Genomic DNA, 24,159 nt, shown 5'->3' with positions numbered 1-24,159 from the left:
TGCACAAGGAGTGGCTTCAGGAATCCCAGAACTGCTTCTCTTTTAAGCCGGGAGAATCTAAAATGGTCCAGGGACCCCAAGTCCAGCACCACCCTGGCGTCTAGGGGATTGGGCTACTGTCCCTGCTCCTCTGAATGCCAAGAATCAGAAAAAGAAGATAAACATGTCACATTCCCCTCTGTAGCTCCACAGCCACTGGGCAAGCTCTGATTTCCCTAGTGGCTAACACAGAGCAGTCGCCTTCTCCTCTACCCCACCCCCCACCCCAGCCCTTCTAAACAGGGGCAGGGTGAAAGGCATGTGACCTTGAGCCAGGCCTTGAGCCTCCCCACTCCTCAGCTGCACTTGGAAGGGGCTAAGGAGGGTGATAAGGTCCAGCTCCGACCTCCTGTGGTCTTGATTCTCTCCCTTCCCCTCAAGAACTCTGTCCTCGCCTCAAACCTCTTCTCTGGTTTTGATGACCCTGAAAACAGAATTCTTCCAATTCTTCCAATTCCAGATGGATAAATAGGACCTGAGAAACCAGATACAGAACCAAGAAAGTGAGACAGACACAAGACAAGGGGTGTAGTTATAATGAGCTCAAAGCCGGTGCCGGTCTGGTCTGCGAAAGGGCCTGCGCGAGACAAGATCAGAGCCTCCGGCAGGGTCCGGGGCTTCCTTTGGCTGTGGCGTCAGTATGGTTCCAGGCATGTCTCTGGGTCGTGAGGAGCCCGCTGGCCCTGGGGCGGGCTCTGAGCGAGCCCGGGTGTCAGTCACTAAGGTGTCGGTGTCTCTGAAGGGCACCATGTAGGAGGGTCACACGGGCATGTGCAGCTCGTTGTATTCGTCCTGGCCGTCCTCATCGAAGTTTGGTTCAGCATCTTCCGAGTCCAGCTGCAGAGGAGCAGAAGGTCGGCAGAGGCAGGGAAGCCGACTCACACCCCGCAGTTCCCCAGCTCCTGCCCCGGCCAGCAGCCCGCACTGTCTGCAGGGACAGTGACCCCCGATGCAAGCCCTTCCCTTCGGCCAGAACTTCAGGTCACCCACCCCTCCAGTGACAACACCTAGTCACAATAATAATAAGAGATACCACATATGAAGGACTTTCCTGAGACCACCCCTAGATCTTGCAGTATACCTCTGTACACCGTGATTAGATGGATCATTTACAAAAAAGATGTCCCTTCCTCTATGTGACAAAAACAAGGCTCAGGTGGATTTCAGCGCCACCACACTCCTCCTCGTCCCTCAGCTACGCGTTTGGTTCTGTGCACAGTCAGCACAGCTGTCTGCAGCCTTGTGCTCACTCCACGCCGAACCATCGTCCTCAGTGCCTTACCTGGACTAGCGTTCAAGCCTCCCAACAAGGGAGCGCCTACTATTAGCCCCATTATATAGATGAAAGTAAGAATTTCAGGCTAGGTAACTTGCATGCACTCACACAACTAACAGGCAGCACAGCAGGGGCTGGAACCCAGGTCTCCCCGATTCCAGGCCCCATCCACCCTATCCTGCCCCGAGTACCATCCTTACCGCCTGCAGCTCTCTGTCCTGGAAAACCCGGGGCAGAAGGCAACGCCTCAGAGGCACTGTGAGCAGCAGCAGGAAGGGGAAGGCGAGTGAGGCTGCCGTGGACTTGACCACCCAGAGCAGCGCGATGCAGCCCAGCTGGATGCAGGTGAACAGGTGCATCCGCCATGTCTTCACCTGGAATGGGAGGCAGCTCTCACCACACTCCCCCCCTCCCCCAGCCCTGGAGACTTGGCTCCCCAGGTCGCACCTTAACTTCATAGTCACCCTGTCCGTGTCCAACACAGGGACCCCTCCAAGCCCCTTGCCATCACCTGTCTCCCCACCTCCGTCCCTCCTGTCCATACCTTGGTCACATAGGGCTGCTCAGGATGGTGCTTTGCTGGCATGAAGATGAGCAACAGACGCTGGGACAGCTGGATACCGGACAGTGAAGTGACCCCCATATACAGGAAAATCCCGAAGAGCACGGCCAATGGGATCTGGCGCAGCACCGCCCCCATGACGATGGACAGGCCTGGAGAGGGTGACACAGACCTGCCTGACCCCCGGGACAGCCCTGTGAGGGCAGACGGGCCCGGTGGGGAGGGGACATGGGCCATCTAACTGGTCAGCGGAGCCTCATCACCATGAACGAGAGAAGATGGAACAGATAGAGAACCAGGAAAGGACTCTGGCACAAGGAGGGTCAAGAAGCAGGGGTGGCAGGCAGGGCAGGGGCTAGAAGGCCACGTTTGGAGATTCAGAAGGGACCTGGGCCAAGCCGGGAAGACAGAGTTGATTTAAGGGCTCAGGGTCCAAGGAGGCCAGGACCTTGCAAGGCGGACGCTCTCACCCACGAGGCTGGAGATGAGCACGCCGGTGACCCTCTGCTCCCGCACCTCCTGGATCTGGGGCTTCTCCCCAGGTGCAATGGCGGTGCGCATCACAGTCAGTGCGTTGACGTGGGTGACCGAGCGGACGGTGGCAGCCGTGAGCCAGGGCAGCCCAAACAGCCCACAGAGTCCCCCCAGGGAGCCGATCAGAAGCAGGTCCAGGTGGAAGCCAGAGCCTTTGAGCAGCCTCCGCGCCTTCTGGCTGACAATGAGTCTACAGGGAGGGGACGGAGAGGGGGTGAGCGGGCCAGTGGCCGGGCCGGGCCGGGCACGGCACACACTGCAGGGACGGTGGTGGGAGAAGCACACACAGAAAAGAGCTCTCCCAGGACCTGCCAGCTTCCTCTTTCACATTCCCAAATTCAAGTTCCCACATTGCAGCAGATTTAAGCCAAATCTCGAGTGTGGATGTTTATACCACCACAAAAGCCAGATGCCAGATCTCACCACGTTATTGTGGTTGAACCAAAACAAGAGGATGTGAGCATCACTAGTGAGAGAACAAACTGCCAGAGTCTCCTGGGGACTGTCAAGTGCCACCCTGCCAGCAGTGGTGGCACCAGGCAGATAGCATGTCACAGCACCGTAGGGAACCTGTCCCCTTGCCCCCGACCCCATCACTCTCTAGCCGTCTGCCCAGTGTCCCCAGCCCTCTCACGCCGTGATCTGTGTCTCCATGAAGATCAGGATGAGGACCAGAAGGGCGGGGACAGCCGCTGCCACCATCATCCAGGGCGGGAAAGGGCGGGCACTGCCCAGAGGTGGGATGAACCACGTTCGCTTATGGGGGGAGGTCACGGAGAGCCCCGTGGGCACTGTCAGCTTCTGCACGGCCAGAAGGAAGACAGGGCTCAGGGACACTGCCTCCTCATGCTAGGAACCCACGCAGTCGCTGCTCCCACCAACCTGTGTGCCCCCAGTACCAGGACTCCAGGGAACTGGGGTGTGAACAGGTTCAGGCGAACTAGTTTTATATCCTCCAAAGCTGCTTTCAAGGGTCCGGCATAGGGCAGAGACATGACAAACCTTCTCCCAGACCCCCAGACCTGCCAGGAAACCTACCACGATGTCACCTGTCCTTCTGCCCCCAGCGCCATACTAGTTCTCCCAGGAGTCATGCGTTAAGGGTCACACATGGCCTCAGAGCCCCGGGTGGCCTCCTGAGCAGGCCACTTCTGAAGCCCCCGCTCACCCATCCCAGTGTGGCCCCAGCGGGTCACTGCCACTCCACTAGGAAAGATGGGTTCCAGCCCTGATCTCGGCTTCCGGGGCAATGGGGACATGTCAAAGCCTGCCTCTCGAGGCCCTGGGGTGAGAACCAGCTGCCGGAGGGGGTCGGGGCTCACTCACCTGAGTGTAGGTGTCCGTGATGGAGTAATCCACCAGGACCATCACCAGAATGGAGATGGGAATGCCGAAATCCCCGATGATGCGGCGAGCCTGAGGGGAGGAGAGCGGGGACAGAGGTGAGGGGGAGACGAGCAGAGACAGAGGTGAGGGGGGAGACGAGCAGAGACAGAGGTGGGGGGAGACGAGCAGAGACAGAGGTGAGGGGGAGACGAGCAGAGACAGAGGTGAGGGGGGAGACGAGCAGAGACAGAGGTGAGGGGGGAGACGAGCGGAGACAGAGGTGAGGGGGAGACGAGCAGAGACAGAGGTGAGGGGGGAGGAGAGCAGAGACAGAGGTGGGGGGAGACGAGCGGAGACAGAGGTGAGGGGGAGGAGAGCGGAGACAGAGGTGAGGGGGGAGACGAGCGGAGACAGAGGTGAGGGGGAGACGAGCGGAGACAGAGGTGAGGGGGGAGACGAGCGGAGACAGAGGTGAGGGGGAGACGAGCGGAGACAGAGGTGAGGGGGGAGACGAGCGGAGACAGAGGTGAGGGGGGAGACGAGCGGAGACAGAGGTGAGGGGGGAGACGAGCAGAGACAGAGGTGAGGGGGGAGGAGAGCGGAGACAGAGGTGAGGGGGGAGACGAGCGGAGACAGAGGTGAGGGGGGAGACGAGCAGAGACAGAGGTGAGGGGGGAGGAGAGCGGAGACAGAGGTGAGGGGGGAGACGAGCGGAGACAGAGGTGAGGGGGGAGACGAGCAGAGACAGAGGTGAGGGGGGAGGAGAGCGGAGACAGAGGTGAGGGGGGAGGAGAGCAGAGACAGAGGTGAGGGGGGAGGAGAGCGGGGACGGAGGTGAGGGGGGAGGAGAGCGGGGACGGAGGTGAGGGGGAGACGAGCCGAGACAGAGATGAGGGCGGAGACGAGCGGAGACAGAGGTGAGGGGGAGGAGAGCGGAGACAGAGGTGAAGGGGGAGGAGAGCGGAGACAGAGGTGAGGGGGAGGAGAGCGGAGACAGAGGTGAAGGGGGAGGAGAGCGGAGAGAGAGGTGAGGGGGGAGACGAGCAGAGACAGAGGTGAAGGGGGAGGAGAGCGGAGACAGAGGTGAGGGGGGAGACGAGCAGAGACAGAGGTGAGGGGGGAGGAGAGTGGAGACAGAGGTGAGGGGGAGACGAGCGGAGACAGAGGTGAGGGGGGAGACGAGCAGAGACAGAGGTGAGGGGGAGACGAGCAGAGACAGAGGTGAGGGGGAGACGAGCACGGGCTGCTGACCCCAACCCCTCCTGGGTCCACGCTGGTCGGGAAGCTCCCCAACCTGTCCCTTTAAACCCCGTGAGTGCCAGCCAGCCCAGGCAGGCGAACCTCTTCTGATTACACTTCTCTTGAGGCTTTGGGGGGGGGGGGCTACACAGATTTGCTTTAGGCCCAGGGACTGCCCAGGAGAAGGGGGCAGCCCTGCTCTGGAGTGGAGCTGACAGTGACAGCAGGGACGAGAGGAGTCCCACAGGGGCTCCACAGGTCCCCTCCGGGCAGCCACACACCTTGCCCCCCAGGAAGCGGCTGTTCCTGAACTTGCGCAGGAAAAAGGCGATGAGGAAGGTCCCAAGCATGAGGATGAGGGACAGCAGAGCCGTGTTGGGCTGGTTCCTCGGGCCTGGCGGCCCCTCGGTGGGGGTCAGAGCACTCCCGTTCAGGTCCAGCCTAGCCTCCAATGCCCCCTCCGGGGGGTAGGAGGGCAGCAGTGGGTGCTCTGTGAACACCTGTGTGGGTTACAAGGTTGCCCAGTGCTCACCTGGACAGGTAACCCTGAGTTCATCATCACCATACACCTGCAAGGGAAAAGGCTGGCCCCTCACCTGCTTGACCAGACAACAGCAGCACAGGACGTCCAACTACATCTCACACACACACACACACACACACACACACACACTCCTCTACGAAAGGTGATCCAAGGACACACAGCCCCACAGTACTGACAGGGACCATACCTGTGCAGGTGAATCCTGGAGTTCTGACCAACCCTATGGGTTTGATTCCTTCCCCTTAGGCTCAGACCTAAACCAGGGTATCCTGGACCCCCCTGCCCACACCCCACAGAGTCCCCTCCTCGAGCCCGCTGCCCCAATGCTCCATGCCACCCCTCCCACACTCTTCTCCCGGGGCCCTGCCCACCGCCACCTGCACCTGCCCGCCCCCAGGACCTCTGTGGCCCGCCACCTTGTAGAGCTTGTGGAAGGTCTCGTAGATGAAAATGAGCGAGATGAGGAAGGCGAAGATCTCCTGGGTGAAAGGCGAGATGTAGCGGACCAGGAAGCTGCCCTCCGCGGCCACCAGAGCCACGACAAAGACCACCAGCCAGAGGCCAACCCACACCCGGCCGGTGAGGTACTCCAGGTCCTGGGATTGGCAGAACTGGCAGCCAGGAGGGGAGGGTGGTTACCCACAGCTGTCTGCCCTGGACATCAGGGTCCCGTGGGATGAGGAGTGGGGAGGCAGTTAACTCCAAGGGGGAGGCGGGAGAGAGAGCAAGGACCTATCACCTGGGCTGAGGGACCAGGGAGGGGCAGGTGATCCCTGGGGAGGAGCGGGAAAGGGCTGTCACCTTGAAGAAGGCTTCTTCAAAGACCAGTAGTGGCCCTGAGAAGCCAACCACAAGCAGGGGCTGGGCCCCCAGCAGAGAAAAGAGGACTCCAAGCACAGCCGTGGACACAATCAGCTCAGACACGCCCATCAGCCCTTCGGTCTTCTCCCCTGGGGAGGGCAAGGGTCAGCGGGATGGCTCCGGCCTGGCGCTACCTGCCCCCTCTTATCTAGCTTACCCTAACCAGGAGACCCAACAAGAACGGAGCAGCTCCCCAGAGTGATGCATAGGGCCCCCTCACTAACCCCATACCTCCTGCCCCTCACCACCTGTCCCCCAATGTGATCATGGGACCTCCACCTCTTCTCACTGTATACTCCCCCAAAAGTGGTCCTGGGAATCTCCTGACCCAGCGGCTCAGGCTGGTCGCACTGAAGACTACCACCGCTCGCCTGTAAGCCCCTAAAGAGGCCACTGGGACACCCTGACCCAGGAACCTTGCAGGCGACACTGAGCCCCCTTGCCTGTGCCCCCCGCCCCCTCACCTAGCAGCCCCCCGAAGGTAATGGCAGGGCTGAGGGCAGCGAAGTAGATAAAGAGCACGGCGGCCACGCACTGGGAGTGCAGAGCATCGCGCAGGTCGCTGGGGTAGTGCGGGTACCGGCGCTTCACGTCCCGGACAAGCCCCCCAAACACCAAGCCAGTCCGCTGCAGGGGGTCATCTTCAGGGGTCGCCTCAGAGCCCCCCAATTCCACCAACAGCTCTGGGGAACAAGGGGCTGCTGGAACACAGACCACTCCCCCCCTGCTTGGAGACCCTCAATCCTTCCCAGCCTGGCCCCTGGGGCAAGGGACTGGGAGCTGCGTAAGGACTCCGGGAGTCAGGACGGAGCTGGGGTCATAGCCTTAGAAGCTAGGGGGGAAGAGAGGGGGGAAAAGGGGGGGAAGAGAGGGGGAAAGAAAGGGGGGGAGAGGGGGAAACAAAGGGGGGAGTTCCAGGACCCCAAAGAGTCTGACCTTTCCCAGGAGCCACGTAGCCTCCCTGAGTGGTCATCTCGACTTTGGTCTGCTCGCGCTCTCGCCGCTTCTTCAGCAGCTCGCGCTGGAAGGCGGCCACGGAGCGCAGCAGGTCCCGGCCCTCCACCTCGGACGGGGGGATCACGATGCTGCCGTCCAGGAACTCGCTGATGGCGTTCAGGAGGTCCTGCCGGTCATCGGCCTGGTAGGCGGCCTCGTGAAACAGCTGGAGGCAGGAAAGCAGGGACTGAGCCGACCGAGAGAGCCCCCGGGCGGGGGCTTCGGGGAAGGGGTGTCAGAACATTCGGCCACGTACACGGGCCCAGCCCAGCTGTCAAAATTCTGACTCACTCACGGGTCCTGCTGGCCAGCAAGCAGCCACAGCCCTGAACACTGTCCCCTCCAAGTGCCCTCTATTCCTGTGGGAGCCTCCAGACTTTTCCACAATGCAACCACTACCAGGGGCAACACCAGGCACTGCAGGGGCCTCCGGGACCCTTCTGATCGGAGAGTGCCCATGTCCTGTAGGTTGGTAAGTATTTTTGTTTTTTTTTAACAGAGACAGAGTCAGAGAGGGATAGGTAGGGACAGACAGACAGGAATGGAGAGAGATGAGAAGCATCAATCATTAGTTTTTTGTTGCGACACCTTAGATGTTCATTGATTGCTTTCTCATATGTGCCTTGACCATGGGGCTACAGCAGAACGAGTAACCCCTTGCTCGAGCCAGCAACCTTGGGCTCAAGCTGGTGAGCTTTGCTCAAACCAGATGAGCCCGCGCTCAAGCTGGCAACCTCGGGGTCTCGAACCTGGGCCCTCAGCATTCCAGTCCGACGCTCTATCCACTGCGCCACCATCAGGCAGGTTGGTAAGTATTTCAAACATCACTCTCCTATCAAAACCCAAAAGAAGCCACAGCAAAAACCAACATATCCAGCCCATTCAGGTCTCACGTCACATCCAAAACCTGGAGGTCTGGGCTGCTTCTCCCCTGCTTCCCCCTCCCCCCCCCCCCCACAGCACCCGCTGTGGGAGGCTCCCTTTTCTGCCCTCGGCCAACAGCCCTCTCTACCACTCCAAAGCACTGCCGCCACCCAGGAGGGCCTCTAGCACCCTTGCACCCATGGGTACCCTGAGGGCAGTGAGAGGGACAGGGGACACAGAGGGACAGGGGACACGGAGGGACAGGGGACACGGAGGGAAGGGGACACGGAGGAACAGGGGACACAGAGGGCCCAGGGGGACAGGCCTGGAATGCCCAGCCCGGGGGCTGCAGGACCAACCTTATCAGACATGAGGGTGGCAATGGAACGCCCAAGCTCATGATAGTCAGTGCTCCTCTGGTTTGGCCCAAGCATCACGAAAAGGAAGCGAACCGGCACGGGGACCTCAAGCACAGACTCCAAGAGGACGGCCTCATTCAGCCGCACGAAGGCCGCTGCTGGCTGCTCCAAGAAAGGCACGCAGCCTGTGGGGAGAGGGAGGCGTAGGGCGCTGGGCTCGGCGAGCGGGCAAGGCCGCTGTGTCCAGCGGGGCAGGTTGTGCACTGCACAAGGAGGCCCCATTCTAAAGGAGACTTACTCACTGACATGTCTGTGTAGTTATCACAATTTACCAACAGGTGGAAATAAAGGGTCGTAAGGAAGGGGCGCCTTTTACTAATTCTCATAAAGGTGCTCTACAGACAAGCAGTTGTCCAAAAACTGGAAGGGAAGCAGGCAGAGGACTGGGGAAGATAGGGCTGGAGACAAGACAGGTTGGGAGGGGCAAGTAGAGGCAGGGAGGGGCAGATGGGGGCCAGAGTGGGGATGGACGAGGCAGCCCGTGGGCCAGAGCTCAATAGACAAGCGGAGCACGGCCCCCCCCCACCCGTGCCCTGTGCCCTCCCCCTTGTGCCCCGTGCCCCGCCCCCAGCGCCCTGTGCCCCGCCCCCAGCGTCCTGTGCCCGGAGCCCCGCACCTGTCCTTCCTTACCCACGAGCACCACCGTAGCCTCAGCATCCTCGGGGATCTTCTCCAGTAGCTTCAGGCTTTTCCCCCGGTGGCTGTCTCCTCCGGGCAAGTGGAGGGGCTTCTGAGGACGCAGAACTGGAATAGGGCTGGGACCCAGACCCGAGGCCATGGCAGGCCCTCCCTTCCCTTGGTCCAGCCCTGGACTCCGCCCTCCAGCCCCCGGATCTGCTTTATCCCGCCCAGCCAGGGGAGGGACTGTTGATGATGCACCTCACACCAGAAGGAGGCCCAGCCAGGGTCTGGACCCCTCCTCCCAGCCCCCACAACCACCTCAGCCTTCTCTTGCTTAAGCGGCTCCCACTGAAACCTCCTGTTTCTCCCGAGTAGGGGCTCCTGGGGCATGTGCCCTATAGATGCGCCCTCAGGCCTAGTCTGGGGCCAGGCAGCCCACCGGCCTGACCCACTCAACGAAGCGTCACTGGGCTGCACTGAAACTGGAAGCCCTCTCAGTCCCCCAAGCCAGGTCAGAGTAAGGCGACTGACCTCCTTGGCATCCGGGTCATGAGGCCAGAGTGGGGCTGGTTCCCCGGGCTCATCGGCCATGGTCGGCACCGCCCCGTCAGGGCCGTGACTGGGAGTGGGGTGGTGATTCCCCAGGACCGAGTTCATGCTGGAGCTGGACGTGTTTCGGGGAAAGAAGCCACTGTCCTTGTCATCGTTGGGGTGGCTGGAGAATGGGCAGAGGGGCAAGGCAGGTTAGGAGGGGAGGCTTTGATGGGCTGAGTCAGGAGGAAGGGAGAAGTGGAAGGTCAAGGTCTCTGTCCCTCTGCCTTAGTGCAAGAAAGAACTTCCTAATGGCTGGTGCTGTCCAAAGATGAGTCAGGAATGACCTCCCCGTCCCTTGGGTACTCGAGCCGAGGCTGGAAAAGCCACACAAGAGGGTCTTTGCACACGAGAGCCCCGTCTCGGGCACCCCACCCTGGAACCTGTGCTTCAGCAGCAGGGTGCGCAGGACGCTGGCCCTGTCCTCCGGCCGGATCTGGTCAGACACAATCATGGTCTCCACCACGAGGTGTGCGATGCCCGGCAGCGTGGTCTGCTCTAGGTCCAGGAGGGCAGCTCCTGGGGGCACAGTCAGAGGAGGGGTCATGGTCCCATCGGATAGGAAGGAACCAGCCCCCAGCTGCCTTCTCCCCAGGGCACACGTGCTGGGAGAGCCAAACACACGTGCACGCAGGCAGATACACAATTCCACGTGGCCACAGCCCAGGGAGGGAAGTCATTTGTTGGTTTCTTGCACGTAGACTGATGTCTACTGTGCCCCAGTGCCAGGCACCAGGGGTCCAGCCCTGCCCCTCAGAGCTTACAGCTCCGCGAGCACTTGGTCTCCACATCCCAAAAGCGGCAGCCGGACCTCGCTTGGGCCTAGGACTCCAGGGAGTAGTCCCCAGGAGCTGGGCAGCCTGGCACAGGCTCCGCAGTCTTTGAAGAGGGCATGCAGCCCTGGGCCAGCCCGCAGGGTCCCTACCGTGGGCGAGGGTCCTCCTAAGGTCCAGCAGGCTGCGGAAGGAGAGCGAAGCCACGTGGGGCTTCCCCCAGCGCTCTGTCTCCTCCTCCACGTCCTCCTCGAACTTGATCCAGCGCGCCGTCTCCCGCCAGTGGGGCTCCTGGCTGCGGTCCAGCATCAGCTCGTTCAGCTCCACAAACACCTGGGGTGGGAGCCAGGGGCCACCGGGTGGGACACGGTGACAGGGCAGGGGCAAGTGAGTCTCCGGGGAACAAGGGCAAGAGGAAGCTACAGGCTCACGCTCCCAGGTCCTCTACCTCGTGAGGCCGCCGGTCTAGCTGCTGCTTCTTCTTCTTCCTGCGCAGGATGGGGGCCACGCCGCCGGGGCTGCCCCTCCCGCCCTGGGTCCGAGACGGCTTCTTCACCAGGTGCCGCCGCACGCCAGGGTTGTCCTCCAGCCGGTGACCTGTGGTGAAGGTGGGCTTGGCAGTCCCGGGGGTCTAGCTTGGGGCCTTGGGGTCATGGGGTCATGAGCAGCCCCTCCAGCCCCCTGCTCTGCCCAGCCAGTCACCCAGGGGCCAGCCAGTGTGACCACCTTGTTCAATGTACCTATTTCATAGATAAGGAGACCGAGGCCCAGAGAGGAAGAAGGACTAGCTCAAAGTCACACAGGGGAGCACTAACCAAGCCACAGAAAGTCAGTCCACAGGCCCTGCCATGGCCACTGCCTCTCACTCTGGAGTGCCACGACCCACATTGAGTCGCCAGGACCCAAGCCCCCAGCACCTTCCCCGAGCCCTCTCTCTGCTCCCACATCTAACCCCGTGGGGACACATCCAGGCAGAGTCAAGCAGGTTCTCTCTCCCTTCCTCCCCCCCCTTCCAGGCCAACAGCCCATTTACTCACAAGCTGGTCCCCCTGCCATGGGGCTCAGCTGGTCCCTGGTAGACTCCCACAGGTCACAGTCCTCAGGGTCCAGCACAAACATCTCTAAGTCCTCTGAGGCCAGCAAGTCCCGATGGCCCAGAGCTGGAGCCACCCCGGAACCCCAGCCCTCGGCATCCCTAGGCCCGGGGCTCAGCACCCCATCGGGCTCTGTGACCCCCCGCAGCTGGCTCGCCATTCCCCGGACAGTGGCCAAGGCCTCAGCCCCTGCTCCAGCCCAGAGCCACGGCTCTGCTGAGAGATGGGAGCCCAGACGGCACTGGTCTGTACAACCAGAGCTGGAGACAACCGGGTCTCTAGATCCCAGCTCCCTAGGTCTCCGGACCACTCCAGGCCGCTCTCAGCCCCAACCTGGATCTGTAAACACGCCCTCCCCCTGACCCGCCCACCCCGCCGCCACCACTGCTCCTGCCATCGGATTGTTCCTGTCCCTGTCCTCAGGCTCTGGCAACATTCCATGACGTATTCAGCTCAAAGCCCTCCTCCCCGCCCCCACCCACACACGGGTTCTGAGAGGCAGGCAGGCGGGTCTGTAATGCCTCTGGCCTGGGCACAGAGCCCTGTGGGTGCTGACAGGTGGCACAGAAACCAGGCCTGATAAGACGGAAAGAATGTGCCGAGATCACAGCCAGGCCCGCCAAGGGTGGGGGGTCGGGGTGACGGGGCGGGCCCCTGATACGGGAGAAGCAGGGCCTGACAGGGTAGCTCAGACCCGGGGGGCTGGCTAAGGGTAAGAGGAGTCTGCCCTGAGAAGAAGCGGGAAATATAATGATATCTTCAAATATCACGTGGCCAGGGGGCTGCCTTATTCTGGGGCTGACTCACAGGACAGAATCAGGATGGAAGGGCAGAGGTGTCATAAAGGGAAACCTCAGCTCTGGAAACTAGAGCTCAGAGGTAGTGAGCTCTGGCTTGGTTAGGGAGTGAGCTCCCCGTCACGGACCACTTTGCAGCAGACAGGGATATTAAAAAGGGGGGCTGAGCCCCGGGGTGGGGAAAACACAGAGCCTCCCCAAGGTCCCTCACAGGCTCAGCGCTCACGGGAGTGGGCTGAGGGGGCCGGCACAGGGTGTCACTCACTCTTCATGTCGTCCAGGTCCGCGGAGCCCAACATCTGGGCCTCCGCCTCATCAGTGGGCACCCGCTGCTCTGGGCCTCCCAGGCTGCCCAGGGCACTGCCTGGGCACAGCCGCTCCCGCAGGTCATAGCTGGCTGACGGGCTCCAGGGCCGGCTCTTCTCTCCAGCGACCCGGGAGGCCTGGGCTCGGGGGCTGGCGGAGCTGGGGAGGCAACAGGCGGCCTTGGACTTGATAGGGAACCGCAGTGGAGATGGACCAGGTTAGGGGGTTCCTTTGCCTCCAGCTTGGGAAGGCCTAGAGTGGCCCCCTGGGCACTAGACACAGGCTCCTCCTGGCACAGTAGAAAGCTCACTACTACCTTCCTGGCCCCATCACACTGGCCCCCCTTCCTCTTGATCCCCGGCCTCCTTCTCTCCTGGAAAACACTTTCCCTTCCGGCCCTTTGATCTGCCTCCTTGCCCACCATGTGGACAGGGAGGGGCACCTTCCCCGGGCACCCCCCCTCGCACCCCTCCCCCCTCTCCCCGTCTGCCCTGGGGACAGAGGTGAACAAACTCCCCGGATCAGGAAGGAGCCTAGGACCTCCCCTGGGCTGGAGGCCAGTACCTGACAGAGTGCTGGGGGCTTTTGTCAGAACGAGGGACCCCTGAGGACAGGGGCTTGGTGAAGGCAGCCCTTCCGAGCAGGCTGGGACTGTCATCCTCGTCACTTCCAATGGAGAACTGTGGACAAGCCAGACATATCTTGAGCCCCTGGCCCGACGCAGCCACAGGCTGGCCCAGGCCTCCCTCTGCCCTCCCCCCTGAGCAGCCAGCCCTCCTTCAGGGCAGACCCTTACCTTCGCTTTCTGTGGGGACCCTGAGGGCGGGGGCTCCACAGGCTCTGCCTCAGATTCCCCTTCCTCTTCCTCCTCCTCCTCCTCTTCCTCCTCCATGCCAACTCCCCCCTCCTCCTGGATGGGAGGGGTCCCCTCCGAGGGGGCAGCAGAAGTTTTTTCCTTCTTCTTCCTCCTGGTTTGCCGGGCAGAGGTGGGGGGCAGTCGCCGCAGCTTGTGGGATGGAGGCAGGCGCACCGAGAGCGGGTGGTGGGTGTGGTGGGATGTGTGCCGGTGAACTGGGGGTGCAGGAGAGCCAGTTGGGGCCCCTGTAGCAGTAGGGGCCCCCATACCACCCAAGGGAGACACACCTTATTCTAGTTCAAGGCCTTAAACAAGGGCACCCTAGTCCTTCTGCCAGAGCCAGGCTGCCCCTAACACCTGTGTCCCTGTCCTGTCATTGGTGAGGCCTGGTGGAGTGGGGGAACTGGAATAATGGAGAGGGAGAGTCATGAAAGAGTGGGTGGGGGAACAGGAGGACATAATACAGCAAAGAAGGGGAAGCAGTCAGAGAGCTGAGGGGGGAGAGGTGGGGGAGAGGTGGGGGAGAGGTGGGGGGAGAGGTGAGGAGAGAGGTAGGAGAGAGGTGAGGGGAGAGGTGGGGGGAGAAGTGAGGGGAGAGGTAGGAGAGAGGTGAGGGGAGAGGTGAGGGAGAGGGGAGGAGAGGTAGGAAAGAGGTAGGGGGAGAGGTGGGGGGAGAAGTGAGGGGAGAGGTAGGAGAGAGGTGAGGGGAGAGGTGAGGGAGAGGGGAGGAGAGGTAGGAAAGAGGTAGGGGGAGAGGTGGGGGGAGAAGTGAGGGGAGAGGTAGGAGAGAGGTGAGGGGAGAGGTGAGGGAGAGGGGAGGAGAGGTAGGAAAGAGGTAGGGGGAGAGGTGGGGGAGAGGTGAGGGGAGAGGTGGGGGGAGAGGTGAGGGAGAGGGGAGGAGAGGTAGGAAAGAGGTAGGGGGAGAGGTGGGGGGAGAGGTGGGGGGAGAGGGGAGGAGAGGTGAGGGGAGAAGTGGGGGGAGAGGTGAGGGGAGAGGGGAGGGGAGAGGTAGGGGAGAGGTGGGGGGAGAGGTGGGGGGAGAGGTGAGGGAGAGGGGAGGGGAGAGGTAGGGGAGAGGTGGGGGGAGAGGTGAGGGGAGAGGGGAGGAGAAGTAGGAAAGAGGTAGGGGAGAGGTGGGGGGAGAAGTGGGGGAGAGGTGGGGGGAGAAGTGGGGGAGAGGTGGGGGGAGAGGGGAGGGAGAGGGGAGGGGAGAGGTAGGGGAGAGGTGGGGGGAGAGGTGAGGGGAGAGGTGAGGGGAGAGGTAGGAGAGGTGGGGGGAGAGGTAGGGGGAGAGGTGAGGGGAGAGGTGGGGAGAGGTGGGGAGAGGTGAGGGGAGAGGTGGGGAGAGGTGGGGAGAGGTGGGGGAGAGGTGCGGAGAGGTGGGAGGAGAGGGAGGGGAGAGATGGGGGAAGAAGTGGGGGGAGAGGTGGGGGAGAGGTGGGGGAGAGGTGGGGAGAGGTGAGGGGAGAGGTGCGGAGAGGTGGGAGGAGAGGTAGGGGAGAGATGGGGGAAGAAGTGGGGGGAGAGGTGGGGGAGAGGTGGGGGAGAGGTGGGGAGAGGTGAGGGGAGAGGTGCGGAGAGGTGGGAGGAGAGGTAGGGGAGAGATGGGGGAAGAAGTGGGGGGAGAGGTGGGGAGAGGTGAGGGGAGAGGTGCGGAGAGGTGGGGGAGAGGTGAGGGAAGAGGTGGGGGAGAGGTGGGGGAGAGGTGGGGGAGAGGTGGGGGGAGAGGTGAGGGGAGAGGTGGGGGGAGAGGTGAGGGGAGAGGTGGGGGGAGAGGTGGGGGAGAGGTGGGGGAAAGGTGGGGAGAGGTGGGGGAGAGGTGGGGGAAAGGTGGGGAGAGGTGGGGGAGAGGTGGGAGGGAGGTGGGGAGAGGTGGGGGAGAGGTGGGGGGAGAGGTGGGGGGAGAGGTGGGGGAGGGCTAAGGGTATGGCAGAGCCTTGAGGAAGATGAAGGTCACTAGGGAGGCCTCAGGCCCATTCCCTACATCTCCCCTGCGACTGAGACCCGGCTTCCCTGGCAGGTGGACAGGCAATGGGTGAGCGAGGCAGGATGACTTAACATGGCATGGTGGCCCAGCACAATGTCCAGCACAGCATCCAGCACAAGATGGCACTGGGTGACCAAGCCAGTGGTGAGCACGGTGATGGTGGCAATGAAGGTGATGGTGGTGAGGGCAGCCACAGCAGGGGTCCCCAGGCTACCCACACTCAAAGTCCCGCTCGCTGTAGCTGCGACTGGGCTTCTCGGGGTCCCAGGCTGGGGGCTTGCTGATGAGATCCCCAAACCTGCTCACAGCCAAGGTCTTGCCCAAGTCATCATCCTCCTCCTCCATGTCTGGACTCAGAGGGGGCTCCTCCAAGGGCACCCGGACCTGCAGGCTCAGAGAGCTCTCCTAAGGAACCTGGACCCATGGCTGCCCCACACCCGCCCCAACTCCAAGCCCAAAGGTGGATGCCTGGGAGTCCAGCAGTCTCCATCTTCCACCCCTTCTTCCAGGGCCCAGGCTCCCAGCTTGGGGAGATGGGCCAACAGACCTGAAAAATACCGAAAGACCCCCTCTTTCTTCATACCACCTAGCCCAGCTCCACCCTAGACCTAGGGGGTCCAACGGTCAGCCCGAGGGCAGCCCTCTCCTCCTGGGGGGTCTCTCCCCTTCCTCAGCCCCCAGCCCCATACGTCAGTCACCTGCGGTAGGGGGGAGGCGCCCCCGGGCGGCGGGATCACTCCGTTGGCCATGGCTGGCGAGGCGGTTTGGGAGGCTTTTGCTCACTGAGGCACCCGTGACCCGGGTGAGAAGAAGGGGGCGCTGCGGAGACCTAGTGGGGAGCCCTTGGGGAGGAAGGCAGGGTCAGGATCCTCGCTGGGCCATCCTCTCCCCATCCCCGGAGCCCGATCCTCCGCCCACCCGAGCGCCCGACCAAGGCCCTGCCACGCCCGGGACACCCTGGGCCGGCGGCGCCCCGCCCCTCCCTGCGGTACCTCGCTGCTCCAGGGCGTGTGGGGCCCCGGCAGGCCTCCGCGCCCCATCTCCCTCCCGCTCTCGCTCCGGGGCCTGTCACCGCGCAGGGCCGGGCGGCCGGGGGCGCCCGCAGCGGGCAGCGGAGGCGAGCCGGGCCGGCCGGGCAGACGCAGGCGCCGGAGCCCACAGCCCGCGGCTCCACCTCCTCGCCGCTCGGCTCCGCGGCTCCGCCGCCGCCGCCGCCGCCCCCACCGCAGGGCCGCACAATGGAAGCAGGCGGGCGTTGACTCACCCCGCCCCAGCCACGGTGGCCGCCCCCGGCAGACCGGCCCGCAGCCCTCTCAGCACCCCGCCAGCCCTTTCTCCTGGTGTCCCCCCCAATGCTGGGGGTGGGGGCACGTCCCTCCTGTCCCACAATCCCCAGATTCCCTCCCCCACCTTGCTTTTAGCCTGCCCTCCTCTCAAGAGCCCCAGAGGCGACCCCTCCGCAGACAAAGACCCCTCCAACCTTGAGAACGGAGTTCACAGCACAGGGAAGCACCCACCACCTCCCCCTTCAGTCCCAATATAGCCCCATATACCTGGCTTCTGTCGCCAGGCACCGCCCCACATTGACCTTGGTACATTAGCGCTCCCCACTCCCTCCGCCCCAGCCCCAGCCTCCGTTTCCCCACCTGTAGCCAGCAGGGCCTGGAGTAAGAGTGTTCCCAAGTTCCATGGCTCTGAGATTCTGTAGCTGTTTCCATAAATCCTCTCCCGGGTCTCCCGCTCCCGGAGGTCACAGCTCCTCTTCCAATATGCCTTGAGGCCACGTCCCTGAATCCTTAGGAACACAGAAGAGGATGTCAGGGGAGAAATGGGGGTGGAGCTGATGGCCAGGAAGGTGGAACTGGCCAGGCCCAGGAGAGGGAACCCACTCCTGGCCAGGATGGTACTCTTATGAGAGGAGAAAGTTGAACACTGTGACCTTGGATATGTCATTTACCCTCTCAATCCCTGCCCTCGGCTGGGTCTCAGCTCAACCCAAAGGAACATTTTTCTACTACAGTTGCACAGGGAGACTGGGGGAGGGTGGCTAGTGTCCCTGGAACACCCACTTTGCTTTAGGCCCAAAGCCGCATGCTCCAGACCCATATCAGCCTTCCCACAAGGGAGCTTCGGAGACACCTGTTAGCCTGCCAATTCACAGTGTAGAGAAGGTGACTGCCCAGGTCACAGCCATTGAAGGGCTGCAGACCTGTTTCACTGACAGGGATGAGCTTGGCCGCCTGGTCTCACAGGTGCTAAGAAGGTGACACAAGAGGCCAGTGTAGGAGTCAGCATAAGCAGAACATGTGACCGGTAACCCAAATCTTGGGATGTTGAGACCATCCGTTAAGGATAGAAGTGTGTTCCCTGAAAATTCATATGTTGAAGTCCTAATTTCCCGCACCTCCAACTGTGACCTTATTTGGAAACAGCATAGTTCCAGATGAAGTCATACTAGGATAGAATGGCTCCTTTTCCAATATGACTTGTGTCCTTAGAAAAAAGAGACTTTGGATGCAGATGTGCTCAGGGAGAATGCCCTGTGAAGACTGGAGCTTTGTGGCTCCAAGCCAAGAACTACCAAAAACTGGGAGAGAGGCCTGCAACAGAGCCGTCCGAGGGAACATGGTCCTGCTGACATCTTTTTTTTTTTTTTTTTTTTTAAGTGGGAGGCAGGGAGGCAGCAAGACAGGCTCTTCTTACTGGCACCTTACCAGGATCCACCCAGAAAGCCCTCTATGGGGCAACATTCTGCCCATCTGGGGCTAGCTCTGTTGCTTAGCAACTGAGCTATTTTAGCACCTGAGGCAAGGCCATGGAGCCATCCTCAGCACCCAGGGCCAACTTGCTCAAGCCATTGGAGCCTTGGCTGGGGGGGAGGGGGGGAGGGGTGGAGAAGCAGATGGTCACTTTCCTGTGTGCCCTGACAGGAAATCAAACCCAGGACTTCCACACGCCATGCTCATGCTCTACCACTGGGCCAACCATCCAGGGCCCCTGCTTGATCTCAGACTTCCAGCCTCCAGATCTGTGAGATAATAAATTTCTGATGTTTAAGCCACTCCACTTGCAGAACTTTGTTACGGTGGCCCCACATACTAATACACCGTCCTAACCCTTGATTGCTCTGAGCCAGGTAATTTGGTTCCAAGTCTCCTCACTGAGTGTTGTTTGGGAGGAAGCTTCACTTCAGCAGAGATAAGCAAGGGCCTTGGAGCCTTTCCCAGTGGGGACATTAAAGGGCTCTTCGGTCTTCAGTCTACCTTCTACAGCTGGGTTATGGCCCCAGTCCCTGTCTTCTACCCAGTAAATTCGGACAGCAGCAACTTTAATACTAAGACAGCCTGAGGTGGGTCTAGCCAACCTGGGACCTCATGAACTGGGCTCTGCACACTGATGTCTTCTGGGCATCACTTGGCTCGCCCTCTGAGGCCCCGCCACAGGTCCTGCTCTTCCTGAAACCCTGACTCCCATCCGTTTCCCAGCTGGGGACTCCCCGACCCCATGTGTCATCAGCAGCTTTGGCCTCGAGCCTAGCCAGTCCCTTCCTCTATCCCCTATGCCACGGGGTGATGGAGTACAGTCTCCTGTGGAAGGGTCTGATGAACTCAGACAGCCAAGTTCATCTCTCCTTTCAGGGTGGAGATGCTGACAGCTACCAGTTTCAGTTGTTTCATACCAGCTCATCTGATTAGACATCAGTGTACACTTCCATCATTCCTACTCAGGTCTCCTGACATCCTGGAGGCTTTCCCACTGTGTCCTGCTGCCTCCAGTCCCCTGCATAATAGTGTTCCTGATGGGGTCTTCACTCCTGTGACAAGGATGGCCACTGCGTGTGAGAGAGAGAGAGAGAGAGAGAGAGAAAGTATGTGTGGCTGCCCAGGCAGCTCCCAGCTCAGAGCCTGTAGATACTCAACTGGTGACAGCAAAGGCAGGTGACAGCAAAGACAGGTGACAGCAAAGGCAAAAGCACAGAGCACCCCCTTGCACTCTCCTCCAAAGCCCAGTCTGACTTGACCGCCCCCACCAGGAAATTCCCAGATGAATTTTTGCTCCTAGAAGCCATGTAGGGGAGTGGCTAAGCATAACATCTGAAGTCAAGCAGCTTGAGTTCACAGCCCAGCTCTGCCGTGTGACAGCTGTGTGACCCTGAGCAAGTTATTTACCCTCTATGGGCCTCAGATTCCCCATCTGCATAACAGCGATAGTAACGGGGTACTTAAGAGACGTTCAGCCATGTAAAGCACTAGAACAATGCCTGGCACGTAGGACGTGCTCAATGTTAGCTAGTTTCACTATTACAAATTGAAGACACAAGTACCGGGAAGCCCTCAGGTAGCTTGCAATACGAAAAATGATGACTATACACACAGAAAAAAGTGGACATTGGCTTACGCTTACCAACATCTGGAGGCAATAAGTCCTCCAGATGCCATCCATGTAAAGTCATGGTTAAAAGAAGACAAAGAGGCCCTGGCCGGTTGGCTCAGCGGTAGAGCGTCGGCCTGGCGTGCGGGGGACCCGGGTTCGATTCCCGGCCAGGGCACATAGGAGAAGTGCCCATTTGCTTCTCCACTCCCCCCCCTCCTTCCTCTCTGTCTCTCTCTTCCCCTCCTGCAGCCAAGGCTTCATTGGAGCAAAGATGGCCCGGGCGCTGGGGTTGGCTCCTTGGCCTCTGCCCCAGGCGCTAGAATGGCTCTGGTTGCGGCAAAGCAACGCCCCGGAGGGGCAGAGCATCGCCCCCTGGTGGGCAGAGCATCGCCCCTGGTGGGCGTGCCAGGTAGATCCCGGTCGGGCGCATGTGGGAGTCTGTCTGACTGTCTCTCCCCGTTTCCAGCTTCAGAAAAGAAAAAAAAAAAAAAGAAGAAGAAGACAAAGATTGGAACCACTTTTACCTCCAGCAGGATAGATTGTGACACCCCTCGGCCAATGGACCAATCTTTGCCTTTGTAATTCTAATTTAGCAGCTGAGTGTTTCTGGAAGACAGTAGGATGTGGGTTTAGTTGGCCCAACCTGAAATTCCCTCTTGTCAAGAATGTCTCCTCCCTGCTCTCCAGAGAGGAGGGCCCAGTGTCATCTGCTGTTGACTGCACTCGTGGTGAATAAGATCTTATCTTTACAAGACAGATAACATGGCACTGAGAAAGAGCCCGAACTCTGGAGTTAGAAATGCTGTGTATGAAATACCAGTGTGACGCTTGGCACCCAGTAAGTGCTCAATAAATGTCATTCTTATCATTTACTACTGTTGTTACTGTGCAGTGGTTAATCCCGTCATAATCCTTGTGTCCCTGGGCAAACCTGGACTCGGCTTTGAAACATGCCAGCTCAGGCCAGTTCTGCCTGTCCCTGGACGTTCTCCCACCCCTGAAGAGCCCACCTTTTAGCTCCAGGGGACAGATTTGTCTGTGGCTGGAATGACATTTTGACATATGAAACTGTGTTCTTTTTCTCTCTTCCCTCAACCCTACCCAAGTAAGTAGCCTGCTTTGAATTTTCTTGTTTGGGGAATGGGTAGGGATATTTGCAGAGGAGGAAAAAGAAAGGGTTAGTGCAGTAGATAAAGCATCAACCTGGAATCCTGAGGTTGCCAGTTTGAAACCCTGGGCTTCCCTGGTCAAGGCACATATGAGAAACAACTATGAATTGATGCTTCCTGCTGCCCCTCCCATTCTCTCTCTAAAATTAATAAATTAAAATAGCCTGATCAAGCGGTGGCACAGTGGATTGAGCATCAACCTGGAACTCAGAGAACCCAGGTTCAAAACTCCAAGGTCACCAGCTTGAGCACGGGTTCATTCAGCTTGAGTGTGGGGTCAGTGGCTTGACTGTGGGACCATAAACATGACCCCATGGTGGCTGGCTTGAGCCCAAAGGTCGCTGTCTTGAGGTCCAAGATCGCTCGCTTGAGTCCAAGGCTTGAGCAAGGGGTTGCTCACTCTGCTGTAGCGCCCCCACCACAAGGCACATATAAGAAAGCAATCAATGAACAACTAAAGTGTTGCTAAAGTGTCGCAATGAAGGTTTGATGTTTCTCATCTTTCTCCCTTCCTGTCTGCCTGTCCCTATCTGTCCCTCCCTCTGTCTCTGCCTCTCTTACTAAAAAGAAATTAATCAAATGAAATGAAATGAAACAAAGAAAGGGTTAACGAGAGTAGATGCAGTGTCTTAGCCAGATGCTGGAGTGGGGGTAGAGGAGCAGGCCTTTGCCCTCCGCAGTCAACAAAGCAGAAGGAGGCTCCCCCAAGAGGGGGGTAATGAGGAAGGTCAGTGAGTCCTGCCAATCCCCAGGGATGGGGAAGGGGGTATCAAATAAAAGGTTGTTTTGGCCTGACCAGGCGGTGGTGCAGTGCATAGAGCGTCGGACTGGGATGCAGAGGACCCAGGTTCGAGACCCCGAGGTCGCCAGCTTGAGCACAGGCTCATCTGGTTTGAGCAAAGCTCACCAGCTTGGACCCAAGGTCGCTGGCTCGAGCAAGGGGTTACTCGTTCTGCTGTAGCCCCACGGTCAAGGCACATATGAGAAAGCAATCAATGAACAACTAAGGTGTTGCAACAGAAAACTAATGTTTGATGCTTCTCATCTCTCTTCGTTCCTGTCTGTCCCTATCTCTGACTCTATCTCTCTGTCTCTGTAAAAAAAAAAAAAAAAAAAGTTGTTTTGAACATGTTGTAAAGCAGTGTTTCATACACAGCCAAGAATGTAAACCAACACCCACCCGTTCACTCCACACTCTATACCAGGCGTTGGGTACCCATCAGTGAAGACACCTGACGTGGTCCCTGCCCTGGGCGGCTTACAGACAACAAGCAAGCAAACACATAAATTTATAATTGCAGAATGGCGGGAACGCGCCGTTACAGAGGACATTCAGACACGCTCTGTAAGGCAGAGGTAATTAAGCAAAGGCCTGAAGAAAGAATCAGGCCCTGGAGGCAGGCTGGGGAAGCAAGGGAGAGGAGAGCATTCTGGGCAGAAGGAAGAGCTCAGGAAAGGCCCCATGACAGAAAAGGTCGAGTCCGTAAGGAGAGCAGGCGCTGAGGATCTGGATGGCTTTTCTGCTGGGTTGTGGTAGCCCCGGACCCTGGTGCCACAAAGAGGCACACTAAAAAGGACTAGGGAGGGGGCTTTCTATCGGCCTAGTTTCGGGAAAGACAGAAAGGGCCTGAGTTTGAGATTCAGCGACCCCTTGATGAGAATCAGCTTCCTCACCTGTAAACTAGAGACCGCACTTTCCCCCAGGGTTGTACTAAGCACGAGGACGTCATTAAAATGATCAGTGTCAAGACGGGCGCAAAGCAATGTCAGGATGGCTCCAAAACCGCCGTCCTGATGACGTCCCCCTGCTGTCACCTTCCCCATCCTTCAAGACCCAGCTCCTAGGCAGTGCTTTCCACTCCCTCAGCAGACCGTCAGCTCCTTGGGAGCCAGAGCGTGTCTGGGTCACCCGTACAGTTCACCCCCCACCCCCTCTCACATAGAGCCTGGCAGACGTGAAGAGCTCAGTGAGCATCTGTGGAATTGAAGGCAAGTGGACAAGTAATTATAGTAACTAATAAACTGAAGAATGTTTTTGTGGAGGACAGAGAAGGCATTAAGTCCAAGATGATCAAATGACAAAGGATGAGCCAAGAAAAAAAAAAAAACAAACATGCTCTGGCTTGTTCACATTCTCAGCAGTATCTGCGGCACGGCGGACAAATGCCCCTCATGGACACGCGGACAGTAAGATGCAGATTCTCCCTCTTCTGACGGCAAAGGGCTTTTCTAGGTAAAATGCCGGTGGCCGAGGCCAGGCAGGTTCACACTGGATTCGGGCAGGCCACAGAAGAACTGCAGAGCTGGAAAGCGGTGGGCCATTCCCGTTTATCAGATTCTCGCACAGCGGGTGAGCACACGGGGGGGGGGGGGGGGGGGGGCGCACCGCTTCTCACACTGGTGGGCAGGCCATCCATGCTGCAGGGTGGCGGGTCAGAGATCTGCAAACCGCCCCCCTCACTTAGCCTTATGCAGGCTACACACACAGGACTCTGCCACATGTTCACACACTAATCATGCAAAGTGCAAGCCAGCAAGCCTAACGCAGCTGTTTTCCCTACACTAGGCAACAAAGCAGGCTGCAATAACTAACAGGCAGGTCTTAAAACCAGCATTTATTTAGTGCTCGATAGTCCCCCCAGTACTTCCACATACATGACTGCACTCCACAAGTTGGTGAACTGGCTAACCGTATTGATTGGCCTCGTGCCTGCAGGATAGATGAAGGCGCCATGGATCAGAAAGGGCAAGTTACGTGCTCGTGCTTAAATAGCTGCAAATCCAAAGCATAACCCTGAATCTTAAGTGGGTTTGTGCAAACTATTGCACGTGCCCAGAGAGGGGCCAAGCATCACACACAGAACCATGGCTGAAGTTCCAGCCGCAGCAACCCAACTGGGCAGGGTCTTCTCAGAAGAAACCAAAGCACCG

At 59.6% G+C, this 24,159-nt stretch overlaps 1 protein-coding gene across 5 annotated transcripts; it reads right to left on the bottom strand.

Moving 5' to 3' along the window:
- Positions 1–559: 559 nt before the first annotated feature.
- SLC4A3 (solute carrier family 4 member 3) lies at positions 560–17,425 on the bottom strand. Of its 5 annotated transcripts, none has more exons than XM_066345010.1 (23): positions 17,332–17,425; positions 16,384–16,527; positions 15,904–16,069; positions 13,639–13,913; positions 13,407–13,522; positions 12,802–13,001; positions 11,094–11,242; positions 10,798–10,978; positions 10,256–10,391; positions 9,813–9,996; positions 9,291–9,390; positions 8,601–8,785; positions 7,318–7,543; positions 6,846–7,064; positions 6,322–6,470; positions 5,937–6,131; positions 5,258–5,476; positions 3,738–3,827; positions 3,046–3,212; positions 2,348–2,601; positions 1,860–2,029; positions 1,516–1,689; positions 560–876 (listed from the first exon to the last, which is right to left on the bottom strand). In XM_066345010.1, the coding sequence occupies exons 2-23, from the start codon at positions 16,432–16,434 to the stop codon at positions 799–801; spliced, it is 3,684 nt and encodes a 1,227-aa protein (XP_066201107.1). In that variant the 5' UTR covers positions 16,435–16,527; positions 17,332–17,425; the 3' UTR covers positions 560–798. The 5 variants fall into 5 exon arrangements, with proteins under 5 accessions (XP_066201107.1, XP_066201108.1, XP_066201106.1 ...); XM_066345011.1 differs by lacking the exon at positions 17,332–17,425 and adding an exon at positions 16,950–16,967; XM_066345009.1 differs by lacking the exon at positions 17,332–17,425 and adding an exon at positions 16,678–16,836.
- Positions 17,426–24,159: the final 6,734 nt, after the last annotated feature.

Source organism: Saccopteryx leptura, chromosome 7 (assembly GCF_036850995.1).
Source record: "Saccopteryx leptura isolate mSacLep1 chromosome 7, mSacLep1_pri_phased_curated, whole genome shotgun sequence".
NCBI classification, from domain to species: domain Eukaryota; kingdom Metazoa; phylum Chordata; class Mammalia; order Chiroptera; family Emballonuridae; genus Saccopteryx; species Saccopteryx leptura.
Note: the sequence above shows the minus strand (reverse complement) of the source record. Positions and strands in the feature narration are given on the sequence as shown.

Coding starts and splice junctions, on each gene's coding strand:
- SLC4A3 (XM_066345010.1), bottom strand. CDS start 16,434: ATGGCCAACGGAGTGATCCCGCCGCCCGGGGGCGCCTCCCCCCTACCG. Junction 13,523..13,638: donor GGTCCCCACAGAAAGCGAAG/GTAAGGGTCTGC, acceptor GCTTGTCCACAG/TTCTCCATTGGAAGTGACGA. Junction 3,213..3,737: donor TCACGGACACCTACACTCAG/GTGAGTGAGCCC, acceptor CTGGCCGTGCAG/AAGCTGACAGTGCCCACGGG.